Source organism: Orcinus orca, chromosome 1 (assembly GCF_937001465.1).
Source record: "Orcinus orca chromosome 1, mOrcOrc1.1, whole genome shotgun sequence".
Lineage (NCBI taxonomy): Eukaryota > Metazoa > Chordata > Mammalia > Artiodactyla > Delphinidae > Orcinus > Orcinus orca.
In genome coordinates, this window is record NC_064559.1 from 131297822 (window position 1) to 131323172 (window position 25351).

The 25351-nt window shown below is 35.7% G+C and overlaps 1 protein-coding gene across 9 annotated transcripts in view; it reads left to right on the forward strand.

Annotated features, from left to right (window-relative positions):
• Positions 1-25351, forward strand: part of EVI5 (ecotropic viral integration site 5) — a 206946-nt gene that overhangs the window by 46574 nt on the left and 135021 nt on the right. For 8 of the 9 annotated variants that reach the window (XM_033432796.2, XM_033432822.2, XM_033432838.2 and 5 more), the window contains exon 2: positions 6018-6247. In XM_033432796.2, the coding sequence (XP_033288687.2) occupies positions 6099-6247 (149 nt within the window). In that variant the 5' untranslated portion in view covers positions 6018-6098. Of the gene's footprint in view, positions 1-2772; positions 2793-6017; positions 6248-25351 lie in introns of those variants that run through there. The other variant, XM_049714261.1, reaches the window with a different exon arrangement.

Sequence of the window (25351 nt, forward strand, 5' to 3'; positions counted from 1 at the left end):
TGTTAATCAGCTATACTCCAGTATAAAATAAAAAAACAGCTATCCTAATGTGTGTGAAGTGGTATCTTATTGTGGCTTTGGTTTGCATTCCCTAATTAGTGATGCTGAGCATCTTTTCATATGCCTGGTATGCTTATTGGCCATTTGTATATCTTTGGAGAAATGTCCTTTGCCCATTTTTATGGGATTGTTTGAGTTGTTGATTTTAGGAGTTCCTTATCTATTCTGAATATATGTGAATATATACATATATATGTGTATATATAGATATACATATATATGTATATCTATATATACACATATACATATATGTATATATTTGGCATGGCCAAAAAAAAAGAGTTAATACTAGTTGTTGTGAAAAGTCCTAAAAAAATATGCTAAATTGTTGAATCAGCCTTGACTTTTTTTTCTTTTTTTTTTTGGCCACACCACACGGCATGTGAGATCTTAGTTCTCCGACCAGGGATTGAACCCATGCCCCCTGAATTGGCAGCACGGAGTCTTAACCACTGGACCGCCAGGGAAGTCCCAGCCTTGATACTATAAAACAAAGTAACTACAAAATGATAGAAAAAAAATAAGAGTCTAGTTATCTGAATTGTATCAATTTTTTCTTTGTTTCATAAAATCAACTGAAGTTAGTGTGTTTGAAGGCATTTTTGGAAAGTAAGGTTTGTTACATGGTAAAATCCTGACCAACTTACTGGAACCTCCAGCCTTCAGGAGTCAGACTGAATCAAGATGTCTCAAGAATAAAGGTCATAGTGATAGAAATGGGATTATTTTGCAGCTCCTAATTCTCTAAGATGGTCCTCAACCTTCTGTAATCTGGTTTCTGCTTCCTTCACTGTGGAATGGATTAATTGAGGTCATTAGTGACTACATCTCTTGCCAACTTTTGGTCTAATACACTCTTGTTTTTTTTCTTTTTTTTAACCATTGAATTGTACACTTTATTTTGTTGTTGTTGTTTTAACATTTATTTATTTATTTATTTTGGGTGGCACTTGGTCTTGTTGAGGCATTGCAGGATCTTCGTTGCAGCATGCGGGCTCGTAGTTGCATCACACACGTTTCTTAGTTGCAGCACGCTGACTCTTAATTGTGGCATGCTACCTCTCAGTTGGGGTATGCATGCGGGATCTAGTTCCCCGACCAGGGATCAAACCCGGGTCCCCTGCATTGGGGGTGTGGTGTCTTACCCACTGGACCACTGGGGAAATCACGGGTCTTATTCACTCTTGACAGTGGTTAAGAGCAGAGAATCTCAAACCAGACTGTCTACGTTCCACTCTTAATAGCTTTCTAATATAAAAGTTGTGTTACCTCTCTGGGTCATCATTTAAAAAGTGTCATCACTTTTACAATGGGGAAAGTAGTGATACCTGCTTTAGAGTATTTTAGATTTTGGATCTAAAATTGGAATCTTTAAAAACAGTCCTTTTGGGGAGTTAAGAGCATCTTTATAAGTTCTAATAAAATATAAAGTGATAAAGGAACCATGATTGTTTCTCATGGGAGATCCTATTCAAATATTATAGCAATATCTAAGACTTTTACTAAATTTATTTAATTTATTTTATTAGTATTTTATTTTTTAAGAGCAGTTTTTGGTTCACAGCAAAATTGAGTGGAAAGCACAGAGATTTCCCATCTACCCCTTACCCCTACACATGCAGACCCATCCCCCATTATCAGCATTCACTACCAGGGTGGTACCTGTGTTACAATTGATGAGACTATGTTGACACATCATAATCATCCAGTCCATAGTTTATATTATAGTTCACGCTTGATGGTTTACATTCTGTGGGCTTGGACAAATGTATAATGACATGTATCTACCATTTTTGTATCATTCAGAGCATTTTCACTACCCTAAAAATCCTCTATGTTCTGCTTGTTTGTCCCTTCCCTTGCCCAAATCCTGATCTTTTTACTGTCTCCATAATTTTGCCTTTTCCAGAATGTCATATAGTTGGAATTATACATTATGTAGATTTTTCAGATTGACTAAGCTCTTTTAAAATTGAGATATAATTCACATACCATAAAATTCACTCGTTTCAAGTGTACAGTTCAGTGGCATTTAGTATATTCACAGGTTCGTATAACTGTCACTGCAGTCCAATCCCAGAGCATTTTCATCACTCTAGGAAGAAACTCTGTACCCATTAGCAGTCATTCCCCATCCCCCCTCCTACAGTCCCTCCAAGCCACCCAACTACTTTCTGTCTCTGGATTTGCCTATTCTGGACATTTTATGTAAATGGAATCATACGATGTATGGCCTTTTGTGTCTGATTACTAAGCATTTTTAATGATGGTTTTAATCTTTCCAAAGTATGTTCATGTTTAAAAATAAATGCATAACACCTCTATGAGGTAGACAGGAACTTTGTGACAACCTTTGTGACATAATTGCATTGTCAGATTTATTGTGTCCTCATGACCTCAGTTTACCATAGGATGAGGGAAAGAGGTTTAGAGGTGGCAGGTTAGAGATTTGGAAAAGTAGAGTTAAAGGAAAAATAGGACATGATGATATATGAAAAATAACTCATCCTGTGGGATTTCTAGAACCATGAGAGTTAAACTTTATTAAAGTGCAACTGCAATTAAATACTCCAGTTATATTTAAGAATTTTAAATTGTAAAGATGGGTTGTTGAGCCTTCAGTAGTTATAGACTGAATCTCATTTCATCAGGGTTGAAAGGATGTCAGGATTGTGCTCCGGGTTATTCCAAATTTTTTAAATGGAAGCCTGTTGCTACAGTGTGCAGAAAGGGTATGATAAATTTATTTTTAAAAACAAATTAAAGCAAATAATAGGTGTCTTTTGCTTTGCTACAGTTAGCTTGAGTAGAGAACTTTTATATAATGGAAATGTAAAGCGTTAATTCTTTCTTTAAAAATTTTTTTCCGTATTTATTTCCATATACTTCAATTTTAAGATTGAAGTATAGTTGATTTATAGTGTTTCTGGTGTATAAATCAAAGTGATCCTTTGATTCTTTTTTTTTTCAGATTCTTTTCCCTTACAGATTATTACAAGATACTGAATATCGTTCCCTGTGCTATATATACAGTAGGTCCTTGTTGTAAGCATTAATTTTTGAAAGTTGTGAGTATATTTGAAATTTGTCGTCAGTGTTAGTAAAGGGTAACATTTTTCTGTAAATTTTATGTGTTAGGTTTTCTGTTTTACAATATAGTGTGCTTGTGGGATGCAAATTAGTGCCATCTTCACAGTTGAATTTGTAGTTGTAACTGAGTAGAGAAAATCAATAGGATAACAAACTACAACAGGCTGTCTTGTTGTCTGCCATGGCTCTTACCATTTCCTGGTACAAAGGAAGTTCTGACTAAATTATTTGGTTACTATCTGGCCTTTTGCCTTAATGAACTGTGCTGCTGGTCTATTCATTGGCGAGGACTTTTTTTTTTGGCCTGGAAGCCTAAATGATCGTCCCCATACTTCTTTTCCTTGGTTCCCCTACTTCATCCTGCTTGTCTTTCTTGGGGGTTCTTCCCTCAACAGTAAGAGCTCCCTGATCCCTTCTATAATGCCATTCCAAGGGAAGTAAGTTCTAAAATGAAAAAGTTACTGAAAATGAAAAGAAAATGAGAGGTATCTTTAAGTTAATGAAACTCTTGCCCCTATTCACTTGTAATCAAATCTTTGTCTCAGAAGTTCCAGCCTCACATTGAGTGGCATAACTATGACCTTAGAATCCCTTTTCCCTACATTGAATTTTTCTGCTGCTGGGTGAGGTGGAGGAAGTGGGGACATGTATGTGTTGATGAAGTGAGAAGGAAAGACTTGGACAACCCATGAGGGGAGAGTAGTATCTGCTAAGATAGTCTAGGTGGCATTTTTATTTGTGTATATAAGTTGGTGTTTAATTTTTGTGTGTATAAGTTGCTGTATGTAACCAAGGTTAGCTGAGAATATGTCTATCTAGAAAACAACTTTATAGTGCTTTAGTCATTTTCTGTTGCATAAAATTTAAGATCTTCTCAAAGCACGTAAAAGCACTTCATAGTTTTTGTCTAAGAACTTCACAATCAAGAAGCTCTTTTTCTTTTTCTGACTTATCTTCACTCTGGGGCGAAGTGAGAGTAGCATCGACATATATACACTACCAAATATAAAGTAGTTAGCTAGTGGGAAGCAGCCACATAGCACAGGGAGATCAGCTTGGTGCTTTGTGATGACCTAGAGAGGTGGGATAGGGAGGCTCAAGAGGGAGGGGATATGGGGTATATGTATGCATATGGCTGATTCACTTTGTTGTACAACAGAAACTAACACAGTATTGTGAAGCAGCTGTACTCCTATAAAGATCTGTTAAAAAAAAAAAAAAAGAAGCTCTTTTTGTGATAGTTTCAAAAAAGTATATAATCCCTTAAAAAAACTACTGTACCTTATTTTGTAAACTCAAATTAAGAATGTTTAGTTTTATATAGATATTCAAATATGGTTATTGTTCACATTGTTTTTCATTACTGAAGTGATAATGCCTGTTTGAATATTACTTATGTATATTTTGTGTTTCAAATGAATTCGCTGTAGGCATATCTGCTTAGGACTTTGGCATGATTTATGAAGAATATATAGACGTTTGTATAGTTCATTGAATCTTAGAGATGGGAGGGATTTGAAAGGCTTTTTTAGTCCTGGTTGCCCATCTAAAACAGAAACTCATCTTCAACCAACTCTTGACTTTTGACTCTTATATTATTAATTTTTTTTAACATTCTTTTTCATATTCTTTTCCATTATGGTTTATCACAGGATATTAAATATAGTTCCCTGTGCTATACAGTAAGACCTTGTTGTTTATCCATTCTATATATACCAGTTTGCATCTGCTAATCCCAAACTCCCACTCCACTTCACCCCTCCCCTAACCCTGTCCCTCTTGGCAACCACCAGTCTATTCTCTATGTTCTTGAGTCTGTTTCATAGATATGTTCATTTGTGTCATATTTTAGATTCCACATATAAGTGATATCATATTGTATTTGTTATTCTCTTTCTGACTTCACTTAATATGATAATCTGTAGCTGCATCCATGTTGCTGCAAATGGCATTATTTCATTCTTTTTATGGCTGAGTAGTATTCCATTGTATATATGTACCACATCTTCTTTATCCATTCATCTGTCAGGGGACATTTAGGTTTCCATGTTGACTCTTATAATGAATTTTTTAAAAAAATTTTTATTGGAGTATGGTTGCTTTACGATGTTGTGTTATGGATTCTTAATTGTAGCCATTGGTAGGAAATGTCTACTGTTTCTAGGCATCCCATTCTATTTCTGACTAGTTCTAACTATTTGAAAATTGTACCTGAAACTCTCTTACTCTGTTAAATCAATCACTTATCATAATTTTGTTCTTCTAGAGCTAAATCCTCTTTAATAAAAATACTCTTTAGTGGTTTGAAGATACATCATGAGTCTCATTTCATCTTATTTATACTAAGCCCAGTTTTTGTTGAATTGTTGGTCATATAGGATTTCCCTGTCTTCAACACCTAATGGACATGTTTTAGTTCCTCGGCTTTCAAATGTTTTTGACTATAACTCAAATAAAGAATATATTTCATATCCCAACTCAACATACATGTAGTATGTAGTTTTAATACATATATGCAACTGAGACAGAAATTTTATAAGACAACATACCTTTACATTGACACTTTCTGCTCTTTTTCATTTTTTAAAAACGGTGGTGTTACCTATTAAATTGATTTTATCACTCCCTGATGGATTTTAGCCTGTAGTTTGGAAAGCATTGTTCTAATTTGTTCATGTCGCAGAACTGAAATAAGGAGTTTCCAAAAGCTGTATGTTAGGACAATCATTGCTAAAACAGGTTTTACCTTTATTAACTCAAAGAAAATATTCTGATGGTGGTTATAAAGTAAAACTAACCAGGATTATCAAGTTCTTGGTAATGCATACAATACAATTGATGTATGCAACTATTATTTTTATCCTTAGGTGGCGACAGACAAGGTTGCAGAAAAGTTGAGTTCTACTCTCTCATGGGTGAAGAACACAGTGTCACATACAGTCAGTCAGATGGCCAGTCAGGTGGCAAGTCCATCTGCTTCATTACACACTACATCCTCGTCTACCACACTGTCAACGCCAGCCCTTTCACCATCTTCCCCGTCACAGTTGAGTCCAGACGACTTAGAACTCCTGGCTAAACTGGAGGAACAAAATAGGTAAGTGAGGTTGCTTGGGTTTTCTTTCTTTTAATTATCATACAAAGTCAACCATTCATATATGTATATATGCCATAATCAAAATTTTAAATATTTGTTCAAATTAAGAATGTTTAGGGGAGTTCCCTGGTGGCCTAGTGGTTAGGATTCTGGGCTTTCACTGCTGTGGCCCAGGTTCTAGTCCTGGTCAGGGAATGAGGTGCCACAAGCTGTGTGGCGTGGCCAAAGAAAAATGTTTAGTTTTTGGCTCCTTGTTTATCAAAGCTACTTAACAAAAGTATTCAAGTCTTTTTTGGAGGAGTTGATCTTAAAACTAAAGTTGGACTAAAATTTTCTTCTGCCTTGGATAGCTGTAGAGATTTGTTTTCTTAATATAGCAAATTATCTAAATTTTTCCTGAATTTAGAAAAGGTTTTTAAGGCAAATAAAACTACCATTTTTGTTTTTTAAACTCTCTAAATAGTCCCTTTGGTTAAGCTGTAGAATTATTTAATTTAGGATGGATATCTGATTTGTGATTTAGAGTGGGAAATCTCTTCATAAATTTATTCATGGAAGGCAAAGTATTCTTTTCTTTTAATGGTGTGATATAGAATACTTGTTTACTCTGTTATTAATGGGTACTGTGGACCCTGGGTACCCCTTCACTAATATTACTATCAGAAGTTCTCTAGGGCATCAGCTATTAAAGAGTTATTGGAAGAGCGTCCTTTTACGTTCAGTCAAGATATATACCACCACTGGCTTTAAGGGTAATAAGAGAGATAATTTCTAACAGCTCTTTTGATATACAATGTACATAATAAAGTACACATACTTAAGGTATACAATTTGATAAGTTTTGACATATGTATATATCTGTGAAATTATCAACCAAATCAAGAAAATGAACATATCTGTTATCTGCCTTTCTATCCCCAGATAGCCGTTGATTTGCCTTTTGTCACTGTAGATTAGTTTGCATTTTCTACAGTTTTATAGAAATAGAATCATACAGTATGTACTCTTTTTTAATGGGTTATTTCACTAGCATAATTTTTATGTTGTAGCACATATGAATACTTCATTCCTTTTTTTTGCTTAGTAGTATTCCATTGTATGGATATATCACAGTTTACCTACTCACCTGTTGTGAAATGCTATAAACATTTGTGTACAAACCTTTGTATAGATTTATGCTCTCATTTCTCCTGGGTAGATACCTAGGAATGGAATGGCTGGTTTATATGGTAGGTGTACATTTAATTGTCGAACTGTTTTCCAAAGGGCCTATAGTATTCCACATTCTCATCATCAGTGTATGAACATTTCAGTTCTTCTACATCCTTACCAATGCTTGGTACAGTCTTTTAATTTTAGCCATTCTAATAGGTATTTGTATCTTGTGGTTTTAATTTTCATTTCCCTAATGGTGTTGAGCATCTTTTTATGTGCTTATTTGCCATTGATATGTCATCTTTGATTAAATGTCTGTCTGAAATTTTTGCCCATTTAAAAAAATTAGGTTGTTTGCTTTCTTATTATTGTGTTTTAGGAGTTCTTTATATATTTCAGGTGCAAGTCCTTTATCCATATATATGTTTTTCAAATTTTTTTTGCAGTCTGTGGCTTATGCTCTTAGCATTATCTTTTGAAGAGCAAAAGTTTTAAATTGTAATTAAGTCCAATTTGAAGTTGTTCTTTTATGGACTTTGCTTTTGATGGCTCAAGGTCACACAGGTAGACTCCTGTGTTAGAGAAGGTTTATATTTTTAAGTTTCAGATTTACTGTCGTACATTTGAGTTAATTTGTTTGTATGAAACAGAGCATAGATCAAAGTTCAGTTTTTGAATATGCATGTTTAATTGTTTTTGTATTTGTTGAAAAGACTGTCCTTTCTCCACTTAATTACTTTTGCACTTTTGTCAAAAGTCAGTTGTCTGTATACGTTATGTGCTTATTTCTGGATTCTTTTTCTGTTCCACTGATCTATTTGTCTACTTTAATGTTAGTATGACACTGTCTTGATTATTGTAGCTTTCTAATAGGTCTTGAAATCAGATAGTGTTAATCCTCCATCTTTGTTCTTTTGACGATTTTTGCTGTTTATCATACCCTTGTGAATTTTACATGAAGTAATTTGTACAAAAATGCTTGCTGAGATTTTAATCAGAATGCTGTTGAATTCCTAACAGTATTGCCTTCCACCCATGAACACAATATATTTCTCATTTACTTATTACTTGTGCATGCTATTGTTTTTGTAAATTTAATTTTTGATTGTTCATTGCTACCATATAGAAATACAATCATTTTTCTTTTGTCATTCGTGTATCCTGCTGCCTTGATAAATTCACTTGTTCTGGTAGGTTTTGTTGTTTCTTTAGATTCCATTAGATTTTCTACATAGATGAGCATGTGGTCTGTGAATAAAAGCATGTTTGTGTCTTCCTTTACAATATGGATGCCTTTTATATCTTTTTCTTGCCTTATTGCAATTGACTAGTACCTCCAGTACAAATTTGAGTGTAAGCGATGAACAGATAGCCTTGTTTTCCTGATCTTAAGGGGAAAGCATTAAATATGAAGTTAATTGTAGGTTTCTGTAGATGACTTTTATCAAATTGAAGAAGTTCCTTTTTATTTCTCATTTGCTGAGAGTTTATAAGAAACAGAAGTTGGATTTTGTCATATGCTTTTCCTGAATCTTTTGAAATGATTACATCGTTTTCCTCTTTTAGTTTAATATGGCAAATTACATTGATTTTTAAATGCTAAACCAACTTTGCATTCCTAGGATAAACCCCACTTAGTCATTATATACTGTCTTTATAAAGTATTGTTTACTGTCTTTATAAAATATTGTTGGATATGATGTGTTAAAATTTTGTGTGGAATTTTTGCATCTATTTTCAGGAGGGAAATTGGTCTGTAGTTGTCTTCCGACATCTTTGACCTTTATCTGTAATGTCTTGTGTCCTTGTAATGTCTTTGTGATCTTTCCTCTTTTCTAATATAAGTGTTTAGTGCTGTACGTTTCTCCTAAAGCTCTGCTTTAGCAACATCCCTTTAAATTTTATGGTCCTGAGTGTGGTCTGTTTTGATAAATATTTTATGTGCACTTGAGAAGATTGTATATTTAGCTGTTGTTTGGTGGCGTATTCTATAAATGTTAATTGATTCAAATTGATTGATAGTGTTGTTCAAGTCTACTGTATCTTTGCTGGTTTTATGTTTACTTGTTGTATCAGATATTGATGTCAGATGTTGAGAGAAGAGTATTGAAACCTCCAACTATAATTGTGGATTTATTTCTGTTTAAATTTTATCAGTCTTTGTTTCATGTAACTTGAAGTTTTATTATTGTGTATATAAACGTTCAGAATTGTTATGTCCTGTTGTGAAATGCACTCATTATCCCTAGTAATATTGTTTGCTTAGAAATCTACTTTATCTCATCTAGTCACTGTAGCTTTCTTTTGAATAATGTTAAAATTTTATATATTTTTCCATTCTTTTATTCTATTTTTTTCTTTACCTTTAAAGTTTGTCAGTTAGCATATAGTGGCTCTTGCTTTTTAAAATACAATCTGACAATCTTTGCCTTTTAATTACAGTAATTAGATCACTTTTTAAAAAAATTATGACAAAATTTTATTTCTTGCTCACGTTAACGTTCATCCGAAACTGCAGGCTGAGTACATTTTTGCTGCACACTTCATTTCTGGAACAGTGACCAGCCCCTATGCAGGATAAACCAGACTCATGGCAAATAGTGGAAATATATCTTAAAACATCTGCTAGAGAGTGATACACATAACTTCAACTCACATTTTATTGGCCAAAGCAGATCACATACTCACACTCCTTATAGAGTGAAGTGAGGATTAGAATCTTCTTGCTGGATCTTAGAAAATACATGCTTATTATTATTTCAGCACCTTTTCCAGTATTTTTATTGTATTGTTATTGTGCTCTTAATTATTCACATACCATAAAATCCATCCCTTTAAAGTGTACAATTTAGTGGTATTTTTAGTACACTCACAGAGTGGTGCAAACATTACCACTATCCAATTTCAGAACGTTTTTATGACTCCCAAAAGAAACTTTGTACCCATTAGTCTCCCCTTTCCTCCCTCCTTCCAGCTGCTGGTAACCACTAATCTACTTTCTGTCTCCATGGATTTGCCTATTCTGGACATTTCATTGGTAGTCTTTTGTGACTAGCTTCTTTTACTTAACATAGTATTTTCTAGGTTTTGAGGAAAATAGATCATTTACATTTAATGTAATTCTTGATATGGTTATGTTTATATTTGTCATCTTGTTTTACTGTTCTTTATCTTTTAATTTTTCGGCCTTTTGACTGAATGAAATGTTCTTTATGATTCTGTTTTATCTTTTGTTGATTTATTGGCTATAACTGTTTTTTTTTATTTTTATTTTTTTAACATCTTTATTGGGGTATAATTGCTTTACAATGGTGTGTTAGTTTCTGCTTTATAACAAAGTGAATCAGTTATACATATACATATGTTCCCATATCTCTTCCCTCTTGCGGTTGCTTTATGGTTCATAGTATATATCCTTAACTAACTTAGCACGGTATGCCTTCAAGAGATCTCATACCATTTCACACGTAGTGTAAGAACTTAGAATAGTACATTTCCATTTCTCCTCTCCAATCCTTTGTGCTAGTTTTATCATGCATTTTGCTTTTGTATATGTTATAAACCCCATACTACATTATTATTTTTGCTTCAGTAGTCAATTATCTTTTAAATGAGATTGAAATAATAAGAAAAAATCTTATATTTGCCTACATAGCTTCCATTTCTGGTGCTCTTTGGTTCTTTTTTTTTTTTTTTGTGGTATGCGGGCCTCTCACTGCTGTGGCCTCTCCCGTTGCGGAGCACAGGCTCCGGACGTGCAGGCTCAGTGGCCATGGCTCACAGGCCCAGCCACTCCGCGGCATGTGGGATCTTCCCGGACCGGGGCACGAACCCGCGTCCCCTGCATCGGCAGGCGGACTCTCAACCACTGCACCACCAGGGAAGCCCTCTTTGGTTCTTTTTTAGCTCCAGATTTCCAACTGATAGAATTTTCCTTCTGTCTGGAGGACTTGCTTTTATATTTCATGTAGTGTGGGTTACTCCTGTATGTCTGAGTCTTCATTTTGCCTTTGATTTTTAAAAATATTTTTTCTGAGTATAGGACTCTAGGTTGACAGGGCTTTTTGTTTGTTTTTGTTTGTTTGTTTTCCTTCAGTACTGTAATGTGTCATTGACTTCACTCTTGTATTGTTTACATCAGGAAATCTGATGCAATCCTTATCTTTGTTCCCGTGTATATAATGTGCCATTTTTCCTCTCTGTCTCCTTTTAGAGTTTTTCTTTATCCCTGGTTTTGTTAATTAATTAATTAATGTATTTATTTTTGGCTGCGTTGGGTCTTCATTGCTGCGCAAAGGCTTTCTCTAGTTGTGGTGAGCGGGGGCTACTCTTTGTTGCGGTGCATGGGCTTCTCACTGCGGTGGCTTCTCTTGTTGTGGAGCATGGGCTCTAGGCTCCTGGGCTTCAGTAGTTGCGGCATGCAGTCTCAGTAGTTGTGGGTTGCAGGCTCTAGAGCGCAGGCTCAGTAGTTGTGGCACACGGGCTTAGTTGCTCTGCGGCATGTGGCATCTTCCTGGACCAGGACTCGAACCCGTGTCCCCTGCATTGGCAGGTAGACTCTTAATCACTGAGCCACACAGGGAAGTCCTTTATCCCTCGTTTTAAGCAGTGATTCTGAGGTGCCTTATTGTAGTTTTCTGCATGTTTCTTACTTTGGGGTTTTGTTGAACTTCTTGTAGACTTAATAATTTTCCTCAAATTTGGAAACTTTTCAACCATTTTATTTTTCAAAATTTTTTTGTGTGTGTGGTACGTGGGCCTCTCACTGTTGTGGCCTCTCCCATTGTGGAGCACAGGCTCCAGACGTGCAGGTTCAGCAGCCATGGCTCACGGGCCTAGCCGCTCCGCTGTATGTGGGATCTTCCCGGACTGGGGCACGAACCCGTGTCCCCTGCATCGGCAGGCGGACTCTCAACCACTGCGCCACCAGGGAAGCCCCTTCAAATTTTTTTTGTTCCTTTCTCTCCTCCTCCTCAGTGACTCTAATTACACAAATATTAGGCCACTCGAAGTTGTTGCACAGCTCACTGATATCGTGTTCACTTTCTGGAAAATTTTTATCGCTTTGTATTCAAGTTCTCTATATTGTGATCTGCCATGTCTAATTTGCCATTAATCCTATCCAGTGTGTTTTTCCATCTCTCACATTGTTCATCTCTAGAAGGTGGAGCTGAGTGTTGTTTGTATGTCTTTACTTAAGTTTTGAATATACAGAAGTATAGTCTTAATAACTTTTAATGGCCTTGTCTGGTAGTTCTAACATTTCTATCAATACCAGTTTGCTTTTGATTAATTGCTTTTTCTTCTCATTGGTTATATTTTTCTGCTTCTTTGCATGCCTGATAATATTTGATTGGATGTCTCACATTGTGAATTTTACCTCACTTGGTTTGGCTTTTTTCCTATAAATATTCTTGAGCTTTGTTCAAGAATGCAGTTAAGTTACTTGGAAAGAATTTGCTCTGGAGTAGTGCACAGCCTAGGGCTATTATTCCCTCCTACTGAGGCACGACCCTTTTGTGTACTTTACCCAATATGCCTTGAAACAGGTTTTCCAGTCTGGCCGGTGGGGACAGATACCATTCCTGGCCCTGTGTGAATGGTGGCCACTGTTAAATCTAATCTTTTCTGGTGTTTTTTTCCCTCTAGCTTTGGGTAGTTTCCTTACATACATGTGCTGATCAGTTCCCAGCTGAATACTTAATGGATATCCTCTGTCAATCTCTGAAGGTCTTGTTTGTGTACTTCTTACCTCTCTGATACTCTTTTCCTTGGACTCTAGCCACTTTGGTCTCCTCATGCTCTCAGCTCTGTCTACTCAATTGAGAAAGTTCACTAGGATCTGTTGAATTTTTCCTACGCATGCCAGAATCTGGAAACTCTCTCATGGGAGGTAAGATGGCAGTCATAGGTCTTACCTCACTTATCTCCTGAGTTTCAGAAATTGCTGTCCATTGTTGCCTGTTGGCCAAAGTCTTACATATTCTGAATATTAACTCTGCTCAGCTTTAAAAAAATTTATTGCTGAGGTAGTTGTTGAAATTTTTGCTTTCAAATGACCTGTCCTCAGGTTCGGTCCCTTTCTGTTGATATGGAGACAGAAAATAGAGACGTGAAAGAAATTACCTGGAAATAGAATTTACAAGCTAGCGATTTTGAACCTGGCCCAAATGAACAACTAGAAGAAGACCTAATGTTAGCCCATTCAAACCTGGCAATAGAAATTGTCCCCTTCTGATTATTGTTTCCTAGAAAGTGCTTTTAAAGGGTTTTCTTTGGCTCTCAGCATTTGATGGGTAAGATAGAAAGCTTGGTGTGCCACATGATGATAACTTTATGTGGGTTTTATGTGTGTATTGGTATTAACTTTGTGCCTCTTTGCTTATTACATTTGAAAGATTTAGAGCAAAGTCTTTTGGTTGAGGTTTTAGGAGGAGGTAGTTTTCTAGCATAATATGTAGATTGGCAAAGTTTCTTGGATAAGATGAATTTGGAAGAGGCTCATGAAAGAGCAAAGTGGAGTGTTGGGTTGTGTGAAGGCAGTTATGAGCAAATAGATGCTCACAGAAAACAAAGTGGCGGGGACTCTCAAAAGGAGGTGTATGGTGTGGAAAACTTAGTGGAATATAAAACCAGGGCAGGACTGGCAAAGTAAAACACTTACAGATGGTGCTAAAGGATGTAAAGAATTTATAAGTTTTGAATTGGTTCTTACATGGAAAAGTAGTTCGCACAAAAGATAACTTTGGCCCTGAGTTTGTAAGTGACCAAAGTTGAACTTATGGTTATGATCAATAATTACTGTATAACTAAAATATAGAAAACACCATATAAAAATTGTTGCAAGTGATGTGTGTATAGATGAACTTTTTCTCACGTAATTCACAATTTATTCCAGAATACTAGATGTGCTTGGCATATATCTTAACAATTAAATAATAATTGTTAGAATTGTTTAAAGATGTCTAGAAAAGAAATTTTGACAAGTAAGACTTCAAAGAAGTTAAAGAAGCAGAAGGTTTTCACCCTTTGTTCTTGTGTGGAATTACTCAAAACTTTGTACTTTTTTGAGTTCACATTTTGAGTCTCTCACTCTTTTTAAAAAAGTCATTAAAACCCAGAATCCATGGGAAGGATTTATGTGTAGAGAATGGGTAAATGTAGCAATATTTTGTTTTGCCTTAGGAGAACAGTCCTGGTGGAAAAACACATCTTTCTGACTTTAATAAAGAATAAAATGACAAACACTAAGATCTAGCTCACCTTCCCCTGTTCTGCTCTAGTACCCCAGCAATGTATTAAGTCCAAGAAAAAATTGCAAGAATAATAAGCTAAATTTTCTCCGACCACTTCTGTGGTTTGTAATGTAGATATGCAAGTTATGTATCTAAAGTAAAAACTGAGACACAACTGTTACTTCTAACAGGTGAAATGCTTTTATTTAGGATGTTTTCTTCTCTTTTGCAAATGTAGATGAATCTCTTGTGTTGTTTAACCGTCTTTGATTAAGAAGTATAAAATACTTTGGCAGTATTTTAGAAAATTAAAATTGAAGAAACATGAAAATACCAAATTCTATAAAGAAACTGTTTTTCCTTCCCATAGTTTTGCTGCAGTTATCACTTTTTAAAAATCAGTGCATCTGGCAACCCCAGGAAGATGTGAAGAAATGGTTCAATACAATGGCAAAGATCTGTTTGATGAAAGTTAATTATTGATAGCCTTGAAGTTGAAATGGGACAGCTATTTTTTTTTCTGTGTTAAGTGTGTTTTTCATTTTAAAAATACAAAGGCTTTGGCTGAGATGAATTTAAGAAGGTAAGGTTCAAGTGTAATAGCAATGCATTTTAATTAAGGAGGGGAATAGTGCTAATTTAAATTTTAAACGGGCCATTATTTGTGTGGTTTAAAAGTTTGGCATTGCAACCATGTTTGTTTCCTTTTGCGTTCTGTTATTTAGAATCAGATTTTACTTTTTAGCAGATTTTGGGGAGTGAAATATGAGGATGAGGAAATGGTTCTTCTAAACTAAAGTAAATGTATTTTATTTATTTTTTAAAATATGGTAAGCAGGAATCTTTGAAACCTTAATTTATATATCTTTGTATCCTACCAATATCTAAGTCTACACTGTCGAATATGGAAGCCTTTAGCCATATGTGACAGTTGAGCTCCTGAAATGTTGCTGGTCTAAATTGTGGTGGGCTGTAAGAGGAAAATATACTCTAGATTTTGAAGAGCTGATTTTGGGGGGAAAAAAATCTCATTAATTAAAAAATTTTGATTACATACTAAAAATATGTAATATTTTGACTATATTTGATAAAATAAATTATTAAAATTAATTGCAACTATTTCTTTATACTTTAAACTTGGCTATTAGAATATTTTAAATTATGTAGGGGCTTGCGTTATATTTCTATTGGACAGTGCTGATCTAGGTGATCTAACTTTTATGTTTATAATTTTAGCACCACAGCATTACCTCAGTTTTCCTAAGGATACTCTCTATAACACAGCCATGAACATTTAAGGAAGTAGTAAAAAGCTTCTGAACAAAACATGTATTTTCAAGTCTTTGCGTTAAAAATTCATGTATTTTTAATCATAGGAGAAGCCTTTAGATCTTCACTCGAACTCTTTATTCTTTTTCTTTTCATAGGATTGTTTTAAATTTTTAATCGGTTATCTGATTTCCTGAGGAATTTGATGATATGATTAATTAAAAGAATTTATTGTACTATTTCTGTTGCAACTAGCTTAGCTTCAGTCTGCAGTGTCTATGCTTTCTGTCTGGAGTGTCTGCATAAAGCAATCAGTAAACCATCAGTTTCTTTTTTTAAATTTTTTTTTAACATCTTTATTGGATTATAATTGCTTTACAATGGTGTGTTAGTTTCTGCTTTATAACAAAGTGAATCAGCTATATATACATATATCCCCATATCTCCTCCCTCTTGCATCTCCTTCCCAGTCTCCCTATCCCACCCTTCTAGGTGGTCACAAAGCACTGAGCTGATCTCCCTGTGCTATGGGGCTGCTTCCCACTAGCTATCTATTTTACATTTGGTAGTATATATAAGTCCATGCCACTCTCTCACTTGGTCACAGCTTACCTTTCCCCTCCCCGTGTCCTCAAGTACATTCTCTACGTCTGCATCTTTATTCCTGTCCTGCCCCTAGGCTCTTCAGAACCTTTTTTTTTTTTTTTTTTAGATTCCATATATATGTGTTAGCATACGGTATTTATTTTTCTCGTTCTGACTTACTTCACTCTATATGACAGTCTCTAGGTCCATCCACCTCACTAAAAATAACTCAATTTCATTTCGCTTTATGGCTGAGTAATATTCCATTGTATATATGTGCCACATCTTCTTTATCCATTCATCTGTCGATGGACACTTAGGTGGCTTTCATATCCTGACTATTATAAATAGAGCTGCAGTGAACATTGTGGTACATGTTTCTTTTTGAATTATGGTTTTCTCAGGGTATATGCCCAGTAGTGGGATTGCTGGGTCATATGGTAATTCTATTTTTAGTTTTTTAGGGAACCTCCATACTGTTCTCTAATCCATGAATTTGGTAAAGTAGCAGAATACAAAATTAATGCACAGAAATCTCTTGCATTCCTATACACTAATGATGAAAAATCTGAAAGAGAAATTAAGGAAACACTCCCATTTCCCATTGCAACAAAAAGAATAAAATACCTAGGAATAAACCTACGTAAGGAGACAAAAGACCTGTATGCAGAAAACTATGAGACACTGATGAAAGAAATGAAAGATGATACAAACAGATGGATAGATATACCATGTTCTTGGATTGGAAGAATCAACATTGTGAAAGTGACTATACTACCCAAGGCAATCTACAGATACAGAGCAATCCCTATCAAACTACCAATGGCATTTTTCACAGAACTAGAACAAAAAATTTCACAATTTATATGGAAACACAAAATATCCTGAACAGCCAGAGCAATCTTGAGAAAGAAAAACAGAGCTGGAGGAATCGGGATCCCAGACTTCAGACTATACCACAAAGCTGCAGTAATTAAGACAGTATGGTACTGGCATAAAAACAGAAAGATAGATCAGTGGAACAGGATAGAAAGCCCAGAGATAAACCCATGCACATATGGTCACCTTATTTTTGGTAAAGGAGGCAAGAATATACAATGGAGAAAAGACAGCCTCTTCAATAAGTGGTGCTGGGAAAACTGGACAGCTACATGTAAAAGAATGAAATTAGAACACTCCCTAACACCATACACAAAAATAAACTCAAAATGGATTAAAGACCTAAATGTAAGGCCAGACACTATCAAACTCTTAGAGGAAAACAGAGGCAGAACACTCTATGACATAAATCACAGCAAGATCCTTTTTGAACCACCTCGTAGAGAAATGGAAATAAAAACAAAAATAAACACATGGGACCTAATGAAACTTCAAAACTTTTGCACAGCAAAGGAAACCATAAACAAGAAAAAAGACAACCCTCAGCATGGGAGAAAATATTTGCAAATGAAGCAACTGACAAAGGATTAATCTCTAAAATTTACAAGCCTCTCATGCAGCTCAATATCAAAAAAACAAACAACGCAAACCAAAAATGGGTAGAAGACCTAAATAGACATCTCCCAAGAACATATACAGATTGCTAACCGTCAGTTTCTGATCAGAATATTTGAGAGGGGGCTGCAAGACTCATGCATTCACCTTCTCTGAGATCTCATCTTAGGAAACAAAAGCCAAAGAAAACCCCTATGCTTTCAGAACTGGAGAGATTCTTGTCGTCTAGGCACCTCCCTCCTGAGTTGTCTCTGAATTGTTTCCTGTGCTAATTCCTTGTCTTTTCTCTTAATTGTCCCTTCTTGCTTCTCTTGTTCTGAGACTTGTATACGTGCTTGATGATGTTGCTGTGAAAGGGTGTGACTCCTGTGAGTCAGAAGTGTATTTTGTTGCTATTGATTTGCCTTTCTTTTAGCCAGCAAGCTGCTGTCTTTCTCCATGCACTTTCATATCCTGTTTGTTTGGTGTAACATTACAAGAGTGTTTGACCCTATGTTTGAAAGGTTGCTCCCTCTGCAATAAAGTGCCAGTGTATTTAGCTTTCCACGTGTTTTTCTTGTATAGCAGTTTTCTTCCTTAGCTTTCTTAGATCTTTCCTTAGTTCTTTATAAATTAACTTAGCAGTTTACACATTCCCAAATGGCATGTTGACCTGTCATTTTTGTATCCTGCTTTCTTATTTCTGGTATCCATAGGAAAGCATTATACTGAGTACAGCAGGATATTCAAAAAGTTTGTCAAATAATTGCCCAGTTTCCATTTGTAGACTTTTCAACTTCTGGGCTTCTTATCTACGTGGGTAAGTCCCACAAGTACTTCATATTCCAAATAACCCAAAAGAGAACCCATTCTTTATCTTCTCCTCCTTTGTATTTTTCATAGTATTGTAGTAAGTAGAGGGGTTTTTTTCTTTCATGTTTGTCAAATATGTCCTGCTATACATAAGGTACTTTTTTTTTTTCATGTACCCATCATTGAAGTGCACAGAGTACCATTTTTCTCAGATAGGTGACCCCTTGGTGAGGTGAAGGTTCACTTCTCAGTAGCAGGAATATGGTGAAGGTAATCTCTCTAAAATAAGACCCAAAGACCCTGATTACTCTCTTTGTTGGCATATTCCCTTGTTCTCACTTTAGTCCCTAGTCCTGTCTATTAGGGTACTGGAAATGCTTTCTCTCTGCCAAGTATTCTAAGCTTCTGCAAGCAAACAATCCTAGACTTTTTCCATCCTTGATACTATTTGAAGTCCAACTAATAATTGGCTTTAGCACCTCCACCTCAGATAATGTGGAGCTGTAGCCATTTTGAATGCTGCCCTTAGAGCTGGAGGTACAGAAATTTGGAATTGCTTAGCTAGAAGACTGAGGACTATGTATTTATTCCCCAGTCAGTAGAGATTCAACTCTGATGTCTTAGTCTGGCAGCATTCTAGGAGGATGAATAAATTTGGGCCTCTGAATTATTGTATAGCAGCAGGCCACACATACCTATGGGGAATGCCTTTGATTATAGTGTACAATATTCCTACCAGGCCAATATTCTTTTCCTTAATTTGATAAATTTCTTCTTGTATTAGTCATAAGGAAATTATGTTGGGGTGGGAAGGTAGTTTCCTTTTTTTTTTTTTTTTTTAAAAATTACAGTAAATCCATGCAAGGCAGTGAACCCATGTGCTCTGGGAAGAGGAAGATAACTGAATAAGTTTTGAATAGACTTCTCACTAGCCCATGGATCATGAGTAATGTTGTTGTATTACCACTTTCTCAGTTGCCAGGCTAAAGTCTTTGGAAACTGTTGGCATTTTCAGGCATTGTGCCTCTACTGCCATGTCAAGAGTATTTTAATTGAATTTAAACTAGGTGGCAACCTGTCTAGCAGTCTTCCTGAGGTGGTTTTTTTTTTTTTTAATCACTGCTTTTAGGAAAAAGAAATAAAAATATCTGATTTTAATTACACATTCTGTAAGGTCTACATATTCTTAATTAGTATGTAAATTCTTCTACATACCATGACTAAGTAGCTACTGGGGAGAGACTTGGTAGTATCAATTCAAATGTTACTTCTTTTGGAAAATGTTAGCGGTCTCTTAGAAGGATTTCATTATATCCATAGCACTGGAAAAAAATTATAAAATTTTTCCTTAGAAAATTCTAAATTTTGATAGAGTGACCAACAAATTTGAAAAAAGAGAAAGGAAGTCGTGTTCATATTTCCCTTTCTTTATGAAATAGATACACTTAATATATCAAAAACAGTTACTGTTTTTTTTTTTTTGGCGGTACGCAGGCCTCTCACTGTTGTGGCCTCTCCCGTTGCGGAGCACAGGCTCCGGACATGCAGGCTCAGTGGCCATGGCCCACGGGCCCAGCCGCTCCACGGCATGTGGGATCTTCCCGGACCGGGGCACGAACCCGCGTCCCCTGCATCGGCAGGCGGACTCTCAACCACTGTGCCACCAGGGAAGCCCCAGTTACTGTTTTTTGTGATAGTAATAGTCATGGTTTTTAAAACAATTCTGAAGGGCTTCTAGTAATAAAAAGCAGTAGTTTCTCACCTAATTCTCACTACCCCTAATGTCATTAACCAGAGACAGTATTTTTAATACATTTTTATAAAGTTGATGTATAATTTGCAACAGAGAAATGCACAGTTCTTAAGTGTACAGTTAGAGCTTTGATAGATGTATACACCTGTGTATAACCCACAGACCATTAACACGGAGACAATTTCTGTCATCTTAGAATATTCATTTGTGCCCTTTTTAGCAACCCCACCACCTGAAACTTTTCATCTGATTTTTATTGCCATGGATATATTTCATTTGTTCTTTTTTCGATATAACAGCATTTGGGGGCTATAATTCATATACTGCAATTCACACATATGAAGTGTACAATTGAGTGTTTTTTCATGTATTCACAGAGTTGTGCAACCAATCACCACAATCAATTATAGAACATTTTCATCACCCCCCAAAGAAACTTTGTATCCATTAGCAGCCACTGCCCATTCCTTCTTGTTCCCCTTACTCCCACTCCAGTCCTCAGCAGCATCTAACCTACTTTCTGAATTCTAGCTATTTCCTATAAATTGAATCATACAATATGTTTCCTTTTGTGACTGGTTCTTTCACTTAGCATAGTGTTTTCAAGGTTCATCCATGTTGTAACATGTATCACTACTTCATTTATTTTCAAGACTGAATGATATTACACCTTATGGATATACCAGTGTTTTTATTCATTCAGCACTTGATGGACATTTGGATTGTTTCCACTTTTTGGCTATTATGGATAATGCTGCCATGAACATTCGTTGTATAAGTTTTGTGTGGACATAGATTTTCATTTCTCTTGAATATATACCTAAGAGTAGAATGGCTGATTCGTATGGTAATTCTTTGTTTAACCATTTAAGGAATTGCCAGACTATTTCCCGAAGTGGTTTTAACCACTTTATATTCCCATCAGTAGTGTCTGAGGGTTCCTGTGTCTCCATATCTTCACCAACACTTATTATTTGTCTTCTTGATTATAGCCATACTAGTGGTTGTGAAGTGGTGTGTTGTTATGGTTTTGATTGGCATATCCCTAATCATTAGTGACGTTGAGCATCTTTTTATGTGTTTATTGGCCATTTCTATATCTTTGGAGAATTGTCTTTTCTTATTCTGCGCCCGTTTTTATTTATTTTTTATTTTTTTAAATGATTGCTTTATTTTTAAAAAATTAATTAATTAATTTTTGCCTGCCTTGGGTCTTCGTTGCCACGCACAGGCTTTCTCTAGTTGTGGCAAGCAGCGGCTACTCTTTGTTGCGGAGCATGGGCTCTAGGTTCACGGGCTTCTGTAGTTGTGGCACACAGGCTCAGTAGTTGTGGCTTGCGGGCTCTAGAGTGCAGGCTCAGTAGTTGCGGTGCACAGGCTTAGTTGCTCCGCAGCATGTGGGATCTTCCAGGGATTGAACTCGTGGCCCCTGCACTGGCAGGTGGATTCTCAACCACAGTGCCACCAGGGAAGTCCCTGTGCCCATTTTTAAATTGGTTTGTTTGTCTTTTTCTTATTGAGTTGTAAGAGTTATCTATGTAGTCTAGATAGAAGACTCATGGGTTACAAATATTTTTCCCATTCTGTGGGTTTTCTTTCCACTTTCTTTTATTTTTTATTATTTTTATGTATTTAGTTTTTGAATTTTTAATTTATTTTTATTTATTTATTATTTTTGGCTGTGTTGGGTCTTCGTTGCTGCGCGCGGGCTTTCTCTTGTTGCGGCGAGCGGGGGCTACTCTTTGTTGCGGTGCCTGGGCTTCTCATTGCGGTGGCTTCTCTAGTTGCAGTGCATGGGCTCTAGGCACGCGGGCTTCAGTAGATGCAGCGCGTGGGCTCAGCAATTGTGGCTTATGGGCTCTAGAGCACAGGCTCAGCAGTTGTGGCGCACGGGCTTAGTCGCTCCACAGCATGTGGGATCCTCTCGGTCCAGGGCTTAAACCCGTGTCCCCTGCATTGGCAGGCGGATTCTTAACCACTGCACCACCAGGGAAGTCCCTCTTTTCACTTCCTTGATGGCATCCAGTGAGGTACAAAACATTTAAAATTTTGATGAGTCCAATTTATACATATTCTTTATTGTTACTTGTTCTTTTGGTGTCATGTTTAGGAAGGCTTTTCTTCTACAATCTGTGAAGGCTTGTTCTTGAACTTCTTATAAGTAAAATCATATAGCATGTACTTGTTTGCATCAGGCTTCTTTCACCTAATGTTTATAAGATTCATGTATGTATCAAAGTTTGTTTCTTTTTATTGCTGAATAGTGTTGCAGTGAATATATATGCAGTGAATGAATATATCACAATTTGATTATTTTTCTGGATATTGGGGTTGTTTCTGGGCTTTGGCTAGAAATAAAGCTCTTCTGAACTTTCAATTGCAAGTCTTTTTGTGGATGTAGGTTTTCATTTCTCTTGCTGTGTCATATAAAAATGTGTTTAACTTTGTAAAGAATTGCCAAACAGTTCTTCAAAGTGGTTGAACTCTTACATACTTCTGACATGGTTATATGAAAGTCACAACTGCTCCCATCTTTAGCAACACTTGGTATGGCCAGTCTTTAGAATTGTAGCCATTCTAATGTGTACATAGTGTGGTTTTAACCTGGGTTTCCCTGGTGACTAAGGATGTTGAATGTTTTTCAGTTGCTTATTGACTACTTGACTATTTTGTTTTGGAAAGTGTCAGTTTAAGTCTCTTACTCATTTTTTAAAAAATGTGTTGTTTGCCTTCTTAATTATCAATTTTAAGTGTTCTTCATGTACTCTGGATACCAGTCCTTTTTGTCAGATGCATATGTTAAGGATTTTTTTTTTTTCAGTTTGTGACGTACCTTTTCATTTTCTTAAAACAGAGCTTTTTGAAGTCCAATTTAGTATTTTTTTAATCAGATTTTTCCTTTATTGTTAGTGTTTCCTTGTGTCCCATTAACAAATTTTGCCTATTCCAAGGTTGTGAAGACTTTTTCCTGTTTTCTTCTAGGAGTTATATAGTTTTAGGTTTTATATTCAGGCCTATTGTCCATTTTGAGTCATTTTTTTTTAATATGTGAATTAAGGCAGAGACAATATAATGTAATGTCTTTACTTGGAATATTTCATTTGTAAATGTTTTTCACAGTTTTGTATATTTGTTTATGTTACTTATTTCATTGTCCTCTGAAGGTGAACTGCTTAACCCTTTTCTCTAATCCGCCCATGAATTCACTTGGCTTTCCTGCTTATACTTAAAGTTACAACGTGGGGATCTCTGAGACCCTTCTGATTCTTAAAAGAAAAAATAAAAGAAAACTTCTATTTGGGTACTTTTTCATCTATACTTTCATTATATCTCAAATTTATGTTTAGCTTAGGAAATACCATTATTTTCTTTTTAACTGTGTGTCTCTTTGTTAATGGTAGTGGTGCAATTTAATTATTTGGCATATAGCAAGCATTCAGTGAATAAGTGAAATGAAGAACTTAGGTTCAGGTTATTTCTGTAAAGTTTGTTTCTGTATTCCATTTATAATTCTTAAGGTTTAGAGTCATACATAAAATTACTTAAATACATACACTAATTTTTTCATAAGATATATTATGGACTTACTAAAATAACATGGGAAAAATAGTATTTAAAGCAAAACATTATCATTAATTAGTTTTTTCTTTTTTTATATAAATTTATTTTATTTATTTATTTTTGGCTGCATTGGGTCTTCGTTGCTGCACGCTGGCTTTCTCTAGTTGCGGCAAGCGGGGGCTACTCTTCCTTGCGGTGGGCGGGTTTCTCATTGTGGTGGCTTCTCTTGTTGCAGAGCATGGGCTCTAGGCGCGCGGGCTTCAGTAGTCGTGGCTCGCGGGCTGTAGAGCGCAGGCTCAGTAGTTGTGGAGCACGGACTTAATTTCTCTGCGGCATGCGGGATCTTCCTGGACCAGGGCTCAAACCCATGTCCCCTGCATTGGCAGGCGGATTCTTAACCAGTGTGCTGCCAGGGAAAAGTCCTAATTAGTTTTTTCTGATAAATAATATTTATAGCAAAGAGTTGACCCTGAATTTGGCTGTTTTGTAAGTTTTTCTGTTCTTAGAAATATTTGGGACATTTTATTTAATTTATTGTTGCCGTAAAAAATGTATTAAATTATCCCATGAATAAGGATAGAATGAGTACAGTTTATATTACTGTGTTATTGAATATGACTATCTGGTATTTGACGGTATTTTTTAATATGGGATTTTGATTTTATTTCGATTCAGTCAGTGTTCAGTATACTTTGTATTGAGCTAAATACAAAGATGATATAAAGGAATGTAAAGTTAAGCAAGATATAAATATGGCTCACAAAGGGTGTTTTTATAATCTGCTTGGTATAATTTGACTCATATGTTTCTTTTCTTAATTATTTTTTATATGTCATAAATTAGTATTGGGAGCATTTCTTGTCTAAGCAGATGATTTTCTGAAGGAGTTACTGGAAGTAAATAGTAGCCATGTTAAATACCTAAATAGATGTTTTAATAATCTATTGAATGACATGTAATTTACATCTTTATAATGATAGAGCCACATTTTTCCAGCCTTTTTTTTTAATAGCCTGTGTACATGTGAAAGAAATAATGGATTTGATGTTGTAATGAGTCATGGAATGGATCTCTGAAATTATATTAACCCATCATTCTACAGATAAGGAAGAGGCCTTAAACAGGGCCTTAAGAGTAAAGACGTTTCAGTTTAAAAGTGCAAGTCCAATGATAAATGACAGCTGTTAGTTGGCCTGAGTTTTTGGGAGATAGTAGGGATTATGGAGAGTTAGTGGATTAAAGTCCTTTCTCATTTAAAGG